The sequence below is a fragment of the Melanostigma gelatinosum genome (assembly GCF_949748355.1).
Source record: "Melanostigma gelatinosum genome assembly, chromosome: 14".
Classification (NCBI taxonomy): domain Eukaryota; kingdom Metazoa; phylum Chordata; class Actinopteri; order Perciformes; family Zoarcidae; genus Melanostigma; species Melanostigma gelatinosum.
Window position 1 is genome coordinate 5,753,221 of NC_136647.1, and position 15,604 is coordinate 5,768,824.

At 43.9% G+C, this 15,604-nt stretch overlaps 1 protein-coding gene across 1 annotated transcript; it reads right to left on the reverse strand.

Annotated features, from left to right (window-relative positions):
- On the reverse strand, positions 1-15,246 carry tlcd3a (TLC domain containing 3A). The gene is made up of 5 exons (XM_079283108.1): positions 14,967-15,246; positions 8,377-8,463; positions 6,013-6,232; positions 1,942-2,037; positions 1-722 (listed from the first exon to the last, which is right to left on the reverse strand). The coding sequence occupies exons 1-5, from the start codon at positions 15,086-15,088 to the stop codon at positions 417-419; spliced, it is 831 nt and encodes a 276-aa protein (XP_079139234.1). The 5' UTR covers positions 15,089-15,246; the 3' UTR covers positions 1-416.
- Between the last annotated feature and the right edge of the window lie 358 nt (positions 15,247-15,604).

Below are 15,604 nucleotides of genomic sequence, written 5' to 3' on the forward strand. Positions count from 1 at the left end.
TTTTCTTTTTTTTTTTTTACTCCACGGATTCTCTCTCAGTGAAGCAAAAACGACCCTTTCTTCAGTGTTGTACATGTTGACAGACGCAGTGTGTAGCACTTCAACAAGATCCAGGCAAGAGCCAAAATCCCCCCCTTCCCCCGCAAAAATAAAAATCGCAAATCATCAAACTTCAGTAATAGAGCTGTATCGGTGGAGAGGTCCACTTTAGGCTGCAGATTTTTGTAACAGAGGATTTTTAAAGTGTGCGAAACAAAAAATGCCCAGGAGTTGTGAGACAAGAGCAGGCAGTCCTGGTGTACTACAGTACAATGGTGGGGTTTGAGATGTGTTAAGTCAAACTAGTGCCTTTTGCAGAAGTAGTTGCGTTAGTAGCTGAGTGTGCGGCTTGAGCGGGCAAAAACGTGAACCGGATATCAATCATCCTTAGAATTGTCAGTGACGGTGGACGCGGGAGGCGAGTCTGGCATGCGGCTGCGCCGGTAGAGACGGTAGCCCTTTCGGCAAAGAAGGACGAACCAGTAGACCTGCGGCGCCAGGATGCACAGGTTGCCCAGGTTGATGGACAGCGGCAGGTGGAAGGGCACGCTGTAGAGCGGGATGCCGTAGTGGCGGCCGTACACCCAGTACATGTAGGGGAAGACGGCGATGCGGAACAGAAGGAAGGTGAGAAGTACCATACCGCCATTGGCCTTGTGCAGCCAGCATTCCTGGAGGCTGAGCTGGTGGGGGAGACAAAAAACAAAAGAGGGGAGGGACGGAAAGAGGTTGTGGGGGATGAGAACACGTTAACGTGGGATTTGAAGTTATGCTGTGCTAAGCTATGTTTCCCTGTGTTAATTGTTCAGGTATCTCTTGGTTTCTGTCAAATATATGTTGTAAAATATTTTTGATGACTCATCCTGAACTCGGGGGCTTACGAATGACTTTATCCAATCAGCTGTGATTTGGGGAGCGGAAAAACCCTTTCTGCTAGCTCGTGGGTCATAGCTAGCTGGCGTTGAGAGCAGGAAAAGAGGGCCGCGGTTATGAAGACGGAGAGGAGCAGTGGAGCTTTGCTTTTTCTCTTTTACTCTGCCGACACCAGATGTCAGCAAAGACCTGATCACCACCGATCTCACTGGGAAACACAGTCGGGCTCCTCTATTCTTAGATTACGTGCACGGTACGCATGTGCTCGTCAGCGAGCAGGATGTAATGCTCGCTGTAAGGGTGGAACCAGTGACGGCTTTAACCGCCGTCGATGGGTTGAGAGGCAGGGAGAGTAAACAGTGTCGTGGCTCCTTAGCTCAATGCCACTGACTGAAGTGGTTTTCTTTCTCTCTTTTTTTTGGTGAGCCGTGCACCTTAATTATTGATGGTACAGTGACAAGCTACAGCCCAATTGAAATGGAGACACTCAGGTTTTTTTGATGATGCAAGACGCTGCACATCACCTGAGCGGGAACTAAAGAAGAAACGAGCATGAACGACTTTCTTTTGCTCGGGCAGAGGCATCGATTTTAGATTCCGCTTCGTTCATATCTTTGTGATCGACGGTTTCAAATGCCACTGTTGCATCTCTATAATTTGCATTGTGACCATAACTAAATCTGAGGTGACGGACAACAGTATCGCCGACAGCTTGTTGACAACATTTAATTCCATTTCTTCTACTTTGACTTGTGTTTTGTTTTTTGGAAAGTCTCACTCTTATTGTAGAAAAATCCAACGCTTGAGGCCTGATGTGTGGTTGTATTTGCTAAGCTATGGTTGTACAATCGCTGCTTATTCAGCAAATGATTGCCCAATATGGCTGTATGCTAGTGGACCTGTCTGACAAAGTCATGGTGGCCAATCTCAAAAATGTTTATTCTCCACTTTCTCAAAAACCTTTGGCTTTACATGACAGGTGTAAGACTTCCCAGTCTGTTGAGTGCACAGGTGTACGCGCCGTCTCACCTGAATAAATATCTTCCCCAGGGAGACGAAGGGTGTGCTGAGCTCCGTCAGAAACAAGCAGCCGACGAAGAAATCCCCCTGATCGCCTCTGCCGAACTGAGGAACAGACAAACAAGAACACACACACACACGGTGAGCAAACAAACATGAGCATGGAGGAAAAAAAATAATAAAACATTTTGAAATTTCTGAAACTGTCTCAGTGGAAATGTGCTGAGAGAGGCTTCAAAAGACATTACCGGGCTTTAAAACACACGCGTTTCTCAAGGTTGATTGTGAAAGATTTGGACTGATAGTTATAAATATAATATTCTAAATAATGTCCGTGTAATATCTGCTGAGAGAGGATGTTAGTGGGTCTGTTATAGCAGGACCGGTTGGACGAGCCTCGCTTTAATTATCAGCAGACAGCAGCACCTTGACGGACGTCACAGGAATAAAGCTAAAAACAAAAGGGCTCTGCTTGCCTCTCTGGTCGTTTGTTTGGGTATCTGTAATGGATGGAAAATGATAACGGAGTGGAGCGGTGCGGTGCACAATAATGTTCCAGATTTAAAAAGGTACGTTCTGTATTTTTCAACCCTATTTTCCAATGTTTTTCTAACAAGGACAACAACTCTTTTGAAATTGGTCCAGTGTTGAGCAACGGCGCTACAGCCGGCAGCAATGTAATCAGGCCATTCCTTTTGAGCATCCACATAAAGTGCTTGTTTTTGGCTCAGGTTGTTTGTATCAGTGTCTGACAACATCATGGAAGGCATCCCAGAGAAAAACAACAAAAAATATTATTTACCTTTTGCTTGAGCTGGTATTTTTGTTGTTGTGTTTGACCAAGTCTCACTCAAGGAGAAGTCTCATCCACAGTGAAAATAGAACATAATGTCCTGGTGTATGCTGGGACGACATCCTTTATGTTATTTGTCACTGGTAACCACTAAAACACAAAATACCTTGTAAACTTCACGTGGCTGTGTGACATTTCCCAACTTTGCGCGGTGAGGAGGATCGCCAGACAATAAACACGAGGCCGGTTCACAATGGAGAACTCCACTTGTGTCCTCCAAACAAATTAAAATTTCGAGGAGAACTTTAATGTTTGTGGTGCAGAAATGCAGACTTTGGCGAGCCTAGTCTGATGAGCTCCATGCTAGAAACTCCAAGAAAACGTGAATATTTTTCTTTATTTTCCAAATAGTACTTTCAAAAGTGGTAGTCTCTAGCAAGAATGACTGTGTGTCCTGTACTCGACTCCACATACAGACGTACCGAGCATGTTTCAATCCTTAATTAGATTGAGGTGGATTCACACACCCAGAGTAAAATCCTTTACCGGATATTTGTATCACAATCGCCACGGTTTTTTTGGTACAATGCCACAACCGCAAAGGCAGATGTGGGATTCTACCACAACTTCAACGTGGACAGTTTCAGTCTTAATCCTATAATTGTAATGCGAGACATGTCTGACCTGAGTCAACAATACCTTAATACTTTAAGCACATTTTGTTGTCCTTGTTGACATCGGATGTCATCGGAAAATTTGTGATTTTGGGCTATAAATTGAATTGAAATTGATAATACTTTATTTTATTCACGTAGAGTTTTGAATACAGTACTCTTACCATTTACTGAAGTAAACAACTTCTAAACTCACTCTACTTATCTCCCGGTCCCCTCAACTAGTTCACATACAACCACCAAGAACAAAAGGTGCATTTGTGGTCGCTGGCGTCTAATGCTTACCGTCTGTCCCAAGAATGTATTTAAACTCCATACATTTGCCTGTGTGCAAATTAGGATGCATTTACAAACACGAGAATCACGGTTAGCCACGAGCTAAAAGGTTGACAGGAACATAAAATCTATCTCATGCATCGCTGCACACCGCCCACCTGTAAAAAGATAGATGTCGATGTAGCCATCATTAAACCCCCGTGTGAGTGTACGTCTAAAATACAACGAGCAGGTTGGTGCGTCTGCCTACAGGTCTCCTCCTATTGGACGCTCACAGAAAACCTTCACAAGGCGTCCTGATCTGATGCCCGACGGTAAACGTTGATAATGGCTGTGTTCCCTTCAGGTATCCCAGTAGGCCAGGCTACAGGTGAGCATGCACAATACCTGGACCCTTAAACTGACACACCTAAATGGAACGCAGCCATCATTTAATGTTAATAACTAAAGCCGTGTCCAAATGTCTGCTGTTAAAAAAAAAAAAAAAAAGGCCAATTGCTAATTCTAACTTTTACGATAACTTCTAACATCAGAGTGACAGTATTTCTGAAATGAACCGCACAAGTTCTCCAAACATAACGCACTGAAGTGTCCTGGATCGGGCTTGCTGCATGACGATCATAAAGCTGACGGGCGAGGGAACAGGAGGAGGATCAGAGGGAGGGAGGGGGTGAGTTTAGAGAAAAGAGAGGATGAATAATGGAGGGTAATTTGATCTCATATTGCCGCTGCAAACAAGAGGGCCGGGTTTCCACTGCACCTGGCCTGCTAACCTGGGTACTACTTGGAGAGGGGGGGGGTGTTACACTTTTCTTTGGCTTCTCTTCCGGCCAACGCTGAAATCATCAGAAGATGGAGCTCCATTATGAACTCCCTTTGCATGCTTTGCTGCTCAAACTGTGCTCACAGTGCACGCGGGTTAAACAGTTCAGTGGGTTTCCAATCTGCCGTTTAAAACCTGCCCTGCAAGTAATCCCGGTCCACAGTGCCGCTCCTTCTCAGTTACATGCTTCCTCCTTCGCCCACGCTTAACAACCGACTGCATGTTTATTCATTCTAATCATTTATCATTGAGATCTTTGCCTGGCGCCCTTTTCTTTCCTCCGACAATCCACCAACGCTTGTATCACACCAAAAAAACAACAACCTGCACCCTTCATTCTCACTTCCTGTCTATTCTTAATGCCTCTGTCTCTTTACAACACTTACAATTCAAGGATGCAAAATGAAACAATAGTTATTTGTTGCTAATTGTTTTAGGAAAGTAATTACTGGTGCATTACAGTTCTCTTCCCTTTCCTGCCATTTAACACCTCGAAGCCTGAACAGCAGATATTCCTTTGAACTGAGTTGTACTGTAAATGGACCACACAGTAAATCAGTTCAGTACTCCACTCTACTGCAGAAACCAGGCAACTCCATGGTTAGAATTAGACCAACACTTTAGATTCAGTCATAAAATAGATACTGGCTCATTCGTGTAATCCACGATTAACTGTTCAAACGGGGATAACGGTGCGTGCTTTCAGACAATCCTTCCTTAAAAGCATTCACAGTCTTGATGCGGATATGAAAAATAAGGACAAATAAAAAAATAAAAAAGAGGGAGAAGTTCAAACCCCGCCTACTTTCACGCCTCTGAATACCTGACAAACTGCTGCATGCCGCGAGTGTTTCATTGTTGGTTTAGGTAATATGTAAAATTGGTTTTACATAGAAGTACTTTGGTTCATACGTACACAGAGGCCTTTACTGTCAACCACTAGTCATTTAATTTGAACCGTTTTAGTGTCACTTGATTGTCTAAATTTCTTTCTAAAGGCCAAGAATATAAGAGCTACAAGCAGCGTGTGTACTAACTGTTGTTGAGATGATCTGCACATGTGCAGTAATGCACAGTGAGATAATAGATGTTTTCTGAACCGGTTGGATTAGCATGTTTGAACACTCATGTACTTGAAAATGACTTGATAGGTAATGCATAACAGTGAGCATCAAGTCTGTTTTATTGTTGCCACTTAAGCAATCATTAGGAGATAATGCAGCTCAAAGCCAGGATTGATTTGAAAACAACGCACTGCATTACAGCACGAACTAATGACGCATTACCGGCAGCGGACAGTACCGAGAGAACACATGACTTCTCACAACTCTCTTTGATGCAATGTAGAACGTCATCAGCACCAGTAGGAGACAGAAGCCGGAGAATTTGAGTAATTCATCTAGAAGAGAGAGATATCTGCAATTTATCTTGTATTGACTACTGACAACAAGGCCTCATCAATGCTGCCTCAATCTCTCCCCCCCCCCCCCCCCCTCCCTCCCTCCCCTCCTCACCAGTGTGCCAGGCAGCAGGATAGTGAGCAGGGCAATGTGATGCAACACCAGCAGGAACTCTCTGTGAACGAAGGAGTTCACGGTCTTCAGTGAATGCCGCTTGTAGTCCTCGTGGCCTTTGACGCGGAAGCGGTGGTAGTGACTGAGGTACATGGCGAAGATGTCGTACGTCATGTAGGGCGCACCGTACCAGATGATGAAGTAGGTGGTCAGCCAGTGCCTGAGGAAGAAAAAAAAACAAAAAAACATCTTAATTCATGCTTCTGTCTCAGTTTTCTACGGATTCGCTATGTTTGCAATAGCTGAAGATCCGTTGGGTCAAACCAAACGATGATTTTCTATTGTGACCAGAACCGTCTTACAAAAAGGTTAGCAGGCCGAATCCCCCATCCCAGTCATTGACGAGTTAATGATTCAGCAGTATTAGAGCAGACTGCACACACTGAACAACCTCGAGTATCATTAAAGGTAACACACAGAAACTCATTTAACCTTTCTGCCTCGTCTCCGTCACATAAGCATACCAAAGGCTTTAAGGCAGTCTTATGCAAGTACAGTATAATAAACAGCTCGGATGGCTGCAGCCCTCTAATGAGCACCGGGGTTACAGTGATGGTTAATTATGTGGACAGCACAGAGTAAAGCTGCAGGGCAGAGCTGAGCTACTGACCTCTGACCTCTCACTGGGCTCTTCAGCTCTTAAGGCCAGTGAATAGAGATTAAGAGCAGTAAGGCACAACAAACCACTCGGTCGAATATGTGGCATATGAACACTAAAAACAAAACATTCTTCTAAATATATGTGCATACCAGCTACGGGTGGCAATGGTTAAATGTGAATTGGTTAACCAACGAGAACATGTTTAACCAGCTAAACATGTCGGTATATAGGTCAAAGGCGTTAACCAATTGAGCTGTTCAGACAGGACGCACCCTGGAGAGTTCCACGCCGGCAGGCCTGGTAAGTGTGAGAAACGGCTAAATACAAAAAGCAGGCTGAAAAGCAGGCAAATTAATATTGAAAACTCTTCAATTGAGAATCGATGAGTTATCAGATCTGTACCTCTGATCCAATCAAAATATGAGCCGATAACGATTGGTGGCCGATTGATCGATTGATCAGAGCATCCGTGACCTGATCCAAATGAAGAAGTAAAGTTGTGGCTCGGGTTTGACCGATAACTGACAAGAATGATGGACAAAAATGGGCAAAACAAGGGCCCAAGTTGTTATAAACAACCGAATGAATTATAATAATGAATTTCCCTTTAAACGTTTATTCCAACTTTTGGTGACACTGGGTACTGGTCGATTTAGCCTCTCAGTAACGATGCTAACACAAGGATGGATACCAAAATCACCCCCGTGTTAGCATGGGACAGAATATGCGCCACACGAACACATTCAACATATGGACATGGACCCTAATTATTCAGCTGTATAAAAATCCAAACCTCGGTATTGGACGTTACTGCCACAGAGGCAATGGAGGCTAAATAAAGTGACAGATTGTGAGTATTCATGGGTCTGACTCTGGAGCATGTGTCTCTTAAGCTCCGGGCCGCGTGCACGTTACAGGACGGCAGAACTGAGCAGCGCTGTGGAGGAATTAAGCCCTGTGGGTGAGGAGGGAGGGAGGGGGGGGGGGGGGAGGGGGGGGAGGAGGGGGGGAGGGGGGATCAGCGGCCCGAGTACGGCCGTTTCACTCAGTAGGATTATTACACTAGCATTAGCTTAGCATCACACTTCTCCCCCCCCCCCCCCCAAAAAAATACGCTGGGAGGCTAACGCTGTGCTAACTTGCTGACGTGTAGGTGGAGCTTGGCCAAAAAAAGATGACGACGTTTGGCCTCCACATGAACCACTCCTCACATCCGCCTCAATGCACTCATTTACACTTTTAAAGCTGGTTCGTCCTGTTGTCTTTTTCTAAAACAGTCGTGAAGAACACCAAGAGCAAATATAAGGACAAGTTGCCTCCTAAGGTACATACATTTGACCGGTTCCTGACAAAACAATGTAACAATTATGAAAGCTATTATTTAAACAGAGTGTGAGCGCAGTGCTCACTTCCCTGAAACACACCGGGGCTACATTACATCGCCTCCTGCAAACGGGTCTAGCGCAGCCAAAAAACACAAAACATCAAATCCGTTAGCACTTCGTTCACTACTAAGCCAGTCTGTAACCGATACAGAACAAATCTTCTTCACTTCACCCGTCTTTCCTCTACTCTGCAACGCTCCTTGGGTGGGCGGAGGGGCTATGTGCAATGATTGAGTAGAGATTGGGAAGTCAGCGGGATTCAGAAGTGTATAGGTAAGCACGTATTTAATGACGGGGATCGACGAGGTGACGTCTGACCTGTCGTTGATGACGCTCTCCCGGCATGATGACACGACGATGACTCCTACCGTGGTGGCCATGACAGCATGGATGGAGGACACCAGTCTGAGAAAGAGACACAGGAGAGAAAGAGTCAAATACACCAGTTATTAATCACACCACAGCTGCAAGTAGAACACGAAAGCATATTTGGTTTTTAGACATGATAGCAATGTGGGTCTGTCGGTCCAGTGTTAGCATGCTAACACAATAAGATGGTCCACATTATGCCTGCTAAACATCAACATGTTAGCATTAGTCTTTTTGAGCCGGTTAGCAAGCTGACATTAGCATGTAGCTCATAGCACCGCTACCCCAAAGTACAGCCTCAAAAACTGTATATAAGACATGGACAACATGATGTCACCCACTGGTTTGGACTGGACTGTTTTTAAAGCCTTGAGTTTAGTATTTTGCCCATTGCCATCTTGTTTTTTTTGCCACCAAAAGTGACACAAGAGGGTGGAGCCAAGTACAACCAAACTCTGAATGACATTTTTTGGCGCCCAAAATGTTACAATTTACTTTCATGAACTGAAAAAACTGTGTGAGAGTTTAAAATTCTAAAAACAATAACACGGACACCGGAAAACGCTGCGGTGGCAACCTGTCAATCACAAAGCAGCGACGCCCTAAAGGACACCCTGCTTAATCTTCTCTTTTACTCTTAATTAACTTCCGCATTGGCTTCACTTTTCAGAAGCGGAGGTTTGCCGCCTGGGTAAAACCTGATGAATCTGGGTCAAGTTTAGAGTAAGTGTCCCCTTCAGTGTCACTTACTACACAAGTAGTCAGACCTACAAGTTCAGTGTAACATCGTGGGATTAGCAGCGCTTGGCCTCGACTTTCCTCGTCTATAAACAGACCTGTGACATAGGAGAACTTGGTACAGCTCTATTTGAAGTGCCACTGTGTGAGGTGGCCTAAGACACAAGCACAGACGCACGCGCGCACGCACACACACACGCACACACACACGCACACACGCACACACACACACACACACACACACGTCATTAACTTATGAGATGTGTTGAATAGTAAATTTGACAGTAAAAAAAAAAAACGTACTGACTAATGTTCTGCGGCAAAAAACGAGAATGCTGTCCATTTTAAACAGAACGTTGGATTATATCACCAATTTGTTCAAACTATGAATGGCCGCTTTTCCTCAGACAAGCTTTCTCCCTGGCTCTTCTCCAACTTGGCAGCACTGACAGTAAGCCGCTTTGAAATCAGAAAACATGTAATTCATTCCCCAACACTCGCTGCGGCCATAATAGACAGTCGGCCTCTACTCATCCCCACCTACAGCAAAGACTGGAGACAAACACGGGTTACCTCGTGAAAAGTTCGATGTATATAAGACTTGTAAAGAAAGAAGAAAAACACACATCCGATTATAATTAATGTTCGATTGTGAAGAAAAAGCACTACTGCAGCTGTTTATCTCGCGTGCACTGAAGGCATCGCCAGATAAGGGTCACACAACGTCACTTTCTATTAATTGAAAATGAATTGTAAGCGTTTGGTCGAGCTGAACGACGGATAACTAAACAACAACCGTAATGATGGCAGAAAACTTGGCCACAGAGAGAGATGCCGTGTCCTGACGGCAAATGCTACGTTACGCCATGTAAACAAACCACATACAATCATACTGGAGACGTAACCACTGAAACAGAAAACACGTTTTGTGTTGTGATATTTACTAGAAATGGGCCCAACAGCAAGTAGGAGACTTTGTCAGGCAATCTGCCTCCAGCCAGCTGCCACCTTATCTTGGTTTTTGTAGTGAAATGAGGGAGCATCTAAAGATAACTCTGCATTTCAACTTCCCAAAAATGCAGTTCAGCTCAAGACGGCCCTCGTGGCTACGACACACCGTCATGGAAATAATGCACAAATAGTTTGAATCCATGACAGTCGTAGTCCACTCGAGTATTGCACATATTGTCACAAAGCCCAAGACCCTGGTCAGTATAACTGGGACCCGACTGAGATCTGATTAAAGTGAATATCATTTGGACCCAGCACGACTCAGGTCTCGTTAAGAACCAAGAGGACCTGTGAAATCCCCTAAGCGCGAGAAAATACTTTTAGTCCTGCTGTAAGTAATGACCAGTTTTACAGGGCCAATAAAAGGTGCTTTCTTTCTCTTCTTTCACAATTGTGTGTTGCAAATGGCAAGAGTAGGAAAACAAAAGGTGTGTTTGTGTTTCCTGCTTGAACCTGCCGTTAACTCGCACCAATCTCCACGGGAATGTGGCCATGACACCGGCAAGGCAACAAATGCCACGTGACCGGCAACTACAAAACCACAGGCCTGAGCTGGAAATGACTAACTGGACTCTCTCTCTCGATCCCCCACGAACTCTATCCCTAGAAACACACACGCACACATTTTATCCCCACGCCTCGCTGCCCTCTAAGGCTCCATGGTCGCATACTCGATCACAAGACCCAGATTTTACACAACTCATTCATTGTGTGTCCGCCAATAACCCCCGCTCTCTCTGCTGATGAAAGGTTGAGGTTGACGGGGAGAATGCTCTGCGGCCTTGTTCGGCAATGTTGTCTTTTCTTTCCCGCTGTGTCAGGCCGGTGACAAACTCGGCTTCCCTTTTCACCACAACCCAAAAATCTTCCCTCTCGACTGTCCCGTTATACACGGACGACATGATCTTTCATGTTCTGTCACACGCTCGATGTCCGACGGTCATGAGTGGTGTTTCTTTAGCTCCTCCAGCAAACGGGCTGCGTAATCTGGAGTTGCATTGGTGCTGCAGCAGAGCGAAAGAAAAGCAACAGAGGCAAAAAAAAAAAAAAAAAGAAGAAGCAAACAGGGTGCATTTCATGGCAAGTAGGAACCCTGTCTCTGGACACAGCTACATCACGAACTGCATTGTTCCTTAACCACTTCGGTAAGAGTAAATAAACACTTCAAGTAGACAATCAATAGAATTATCTTGATACGGCTGCTAATTGCCAAAAGATTTCACAATTTTCTGCCATTTTATCGCCATTGATTCCACAGAGTTCGGGTCGAATGATTCGTCTGTCATCGTGACATGAAACAGCGGCTTTTCGATTAAAAAGAAATCAGCGAATAAGCGCAGTGAGTGGACTAACAATTAGCCAATCGGGAGCCAGTTGCTGTCAAGCCGTTATCAAGCATCGTCAGCTGTGTGCGCTGGAACCGAGAAGTAATAATTGATTGGTTAGCGAAAACGAACATATGTAAGAACTGTCTTTGGTATTCTGAATGGCTGATAGACATATAGGCATATAGGCTGGCAATTTGGGGTTTGATTTGATGATGAGAAGAGAGGTTGAAGAGCCTTGCTAACAGTAGATGAGGAGTTGTTTTAGACTCCTGATGGACTCGTCGCCATTGCCTTTTATTCTCATCGGTTATGGACATTAACTTCCCGATAAGGCGGCAAAATCAAAGGGAATTTTGCAAAACTGCGAGCTTGACCCGGACTGATGAAGTACAAATCTCCTTTTCTCCAACTGGATTACTTAAATGAAAGGAGAAAATCGTGTTAAGGCATGAGGTAAGCTTACAACAAGTGATGTTAATATATGACGACTGACTGCAGTTTTGCTGTCAGTTTCAGGTTACTTAGATGTGGTGAACATGTATGCCACCCTTCGGCCTCTAATACAGTGGCTGATTGGTTGTTACAAGGTTGCTGTCGAGGATGTGGTTAACGTTGCTATTGGGTGGATCTGCCTGGGCTTCACTCTTCATGTAGACGTAGCTGGCTTGTCGGTTTTGTCTTGAGATAAGATGAAATGGGATTTAGGAGTTAAGGGGAGCACTTTAACATGTATGTTTACTTTACACTTGATTGGCTTGGAATCAGCTGCTTAACGGGAAAATGTAATAACTTTTTTATAACGTTAACATGACTAAACGTTACCTTTGAGCCACGTCAGCTAACATTGTTTGCTTGTTATACCTTATCTGTTTAGCGAACAAATCAATACTGGTGAGAGCTATCAATCAGCAATAACTTAGAACTCTGAGCTGGTCTGTACCAAGTAACGAAAAAGTTAACTAGTTCACTAACTTTTTTGTATTTTTAGTTGATCCATGTTAACGAATCTCTCATGTGCTCTATACGGACATGTGGAGAGTGATGCCAGCCTCCCTGGTCTCTTTTAGTAAAGCAATGAGTTGTTGAACAACCGACGACCATTAGTGGCGATTGTAAACAGTACACAGGAAAGATGGCGGACGTTATGACGTAGTGTAATGTCTACTGTTTTATATCCATGATCTATATGAGATCCTTTTAGTTGATTTGATATATTTGGTGTTGAGCGGTCATCGATGCAGGTTTTTATTTGTACTAAGCGCTGAATGTTGTTGTGTGTCAGCACTCTTTGAGATCACATGTAGATCCAGTGGTAACTAAGTACCATTACACATTTTTGTCCGCTCAGACATTACCATTGCTGACACTCTTTACCCACTTCTCCGTTTTCCAGACACACTTAGGGAAGTCCTCCCTGTGTGGCAGACGTGCATAGTACAGCTCGGGTTGATGATAGTTTGAGATGTCAGTTAATGACTAGAAAGTTAAAAACAAACTCTTCTTTTGGGGCTGTACAGACTGTAATCCGTGTACATTCTTAGCATTCTGGAAATGACATCTGTCTGGTTAATTTTTTTACAATGCGCTGGAGTTATTAGAAATGTTTTGATCACATAAGTCTGGAACAATCTTAAGATTCAGCGGTCTCATCCTACAAATAGTATTACACTAATATTAGTGTGGCCTTATCTTTACCTGTTAAATGTGCAGGAAAAACAGGTTTAGACACAATGAATAGGCACACAAGATGAAAAAGAAGCTGCACAGCATTTGAATGTTGATTTAGAATTTGAAAGTCAATGTTGAATGACGCGTTGTACTATTCAGTACAGCCTTAACTATTTTGAATTTTTTTCTCTCCAATATCTTCCCACATGTGCTTCTATTTCATCCGATAGTAAACTTCAGAGAAGTCTTTTTTTTTTTTTTAGCAGGTTTAAAAGATGCGGTCGCATGCAGAGAGAGTTGCGTGGGGGACGCTATCACGTTGCATTGCTGGAATTGTAGCATCCATTGTTTTTAGGACCTTAACTCTGTATCTTTTGGGCTTTCCTGTTTTGATTGTGATCATTCTTCTTTCAATGAGTCTCTCACAAGTCCAACAGTATCATGTAAGTGTTACCTAACATCTGTGTCCCTTTAACTCACAAACAAATACTATATGAGCAAAGTTACTTGGAACACTATACATTACATTGCGTACATGAGCTCCAAATTATCGGTACAGTTAACTGACATGTGCTGCCAGTTATGTTTCACCACTTGTAAATATTTGAAGGCAGAGCACACACACACACACATCTATTTAACAAAATTAGGTTTGCACAAGGCACAGTATCCATACAGGGACATGAATATAAAAATCACACAGTATTTTAGTACACGTGAAATCTACTGAAACTGTTCCACCACAAACAAAGACACTAGCATGATCCGAGCTTGAGGACCTTTGTGGCAGAGCAGATACAGTCCACTTTAGAGACTGGTTAAGTCGCGAAACAAGCAATGTTATAACCTCTGAGGTGTGTACGGAAGATTTTCTGTTAGATGAGCATTAGTAAATTAGTAGAAGCATTATTCAGGAGCAGGGTTCAGTGTTTTCCAGAGCCTAGCTAACTCAGCATTCAACCCTGACCGGAGCTCAGAGGATTAGCCAGAGTGACAGCATACAAATGAGCATTGAACTGAGCTGTGCACATGTGAGCAAGTCACACTGACACACACAGTTAATTATTATACTTTTGCCATATCCATGCCAGCTGATCTCAAAGTTACTGAGGAGGCTGCAGATGTGACATCTCGTTGCATTCCCAGAATTTATGATGACACATGGATCAAGCTCGAGGTTTGTTCACGTGTAACAAAATAATGTCGCTTCCGAAGCCCCTGGGGGATGCACGGTTTTTAGTAATGTCCCAGACTGCTTATTATTGCATGTGAACCACCATAAAAAACATGCATGTTAGTCGGACTTGATGCATGATATTCTCTGTAAAAAAAACAGACCAATTGAATACACTTCAACACAGATACAACTGCTAACAGCACAGTCTTCTATGGTATGACCCATACCATAGTTTAGCTGTGATATGTGCAAATCATGGTTGTAAAAGAATATTTTTTGGGAGATTACTGGGCCAATTTAGCACAAAGGCAATAACGATTCATACACATTAAAATAGGAAATTAAATTACATAAAATACACATGGTAGTAATCCAATAGAGACAACAGGAATCGTAAATTGCTCACGTTACATAAAATGATATAACAAGATGAGCTAGCTAACTGAATGTATGTGTGTGTGTGTGTGTGTGTGTGTGTGTGTGTGTGGTGGGGGGGGACGGGGGGGGGGGGACGTTACTAGCCACCAAACAAGGTCAAATGCTATACATTAGCTCGCAGTGTTAGGTCGTATTTCGGCAGGAAATGTCGTACAAAGGGATGCATTTAGCTAGTTTACCTCTCGCTGACCAGCACCACGTCGGCATCGCTCCAGTGTTTGAACACACACGGCAGGATTTTCCTAAAGGCGAAGAAGAGACCGGGGAAAACTACGGCGCCACAAGCTAAAACTTGCAACATCCTGCCTCTATTTTTCCTCTAAAAAACCTGCCTCTAAACTCTCTCCCCTCCGCGAAGTTTCCCCCGTTTACACGCGGCGATGAAACATTTTAATGCGGGCCCCGGGGGTCGGTTTTTTTTCCACCGGGAACAGTCCACCATCCACGCATATACACACAACTGCCGAGAGGCTCAGCAGCAGCACCACTGTCGCGCTGTCGGCAAAGGCAACAAAAACGGAGCTTTTCCAGAGCTGCTGTCAAAATAAGAGTCTTGACCCGGCGCCGGAATTAAAGGTGCTTCCGGTGAGAAGGTTCACATGACGGTTGAGACGTGTTACGCAATTCACGCTTTTATTTTGAAGGTCTGCTCCCTCACACGACAGATGCACTTGGAAAAAAAAGTGATGGATTTTATTGTCTTCTATTAAATATAAACGTGAACATTCATTGTTTATCTATCAATGAACAATGAACATCAGTTTCACAGTTAGTTTTTTTTTTTTGAGGGTGTCTTTCCAGCACTTAAAGAGGAACT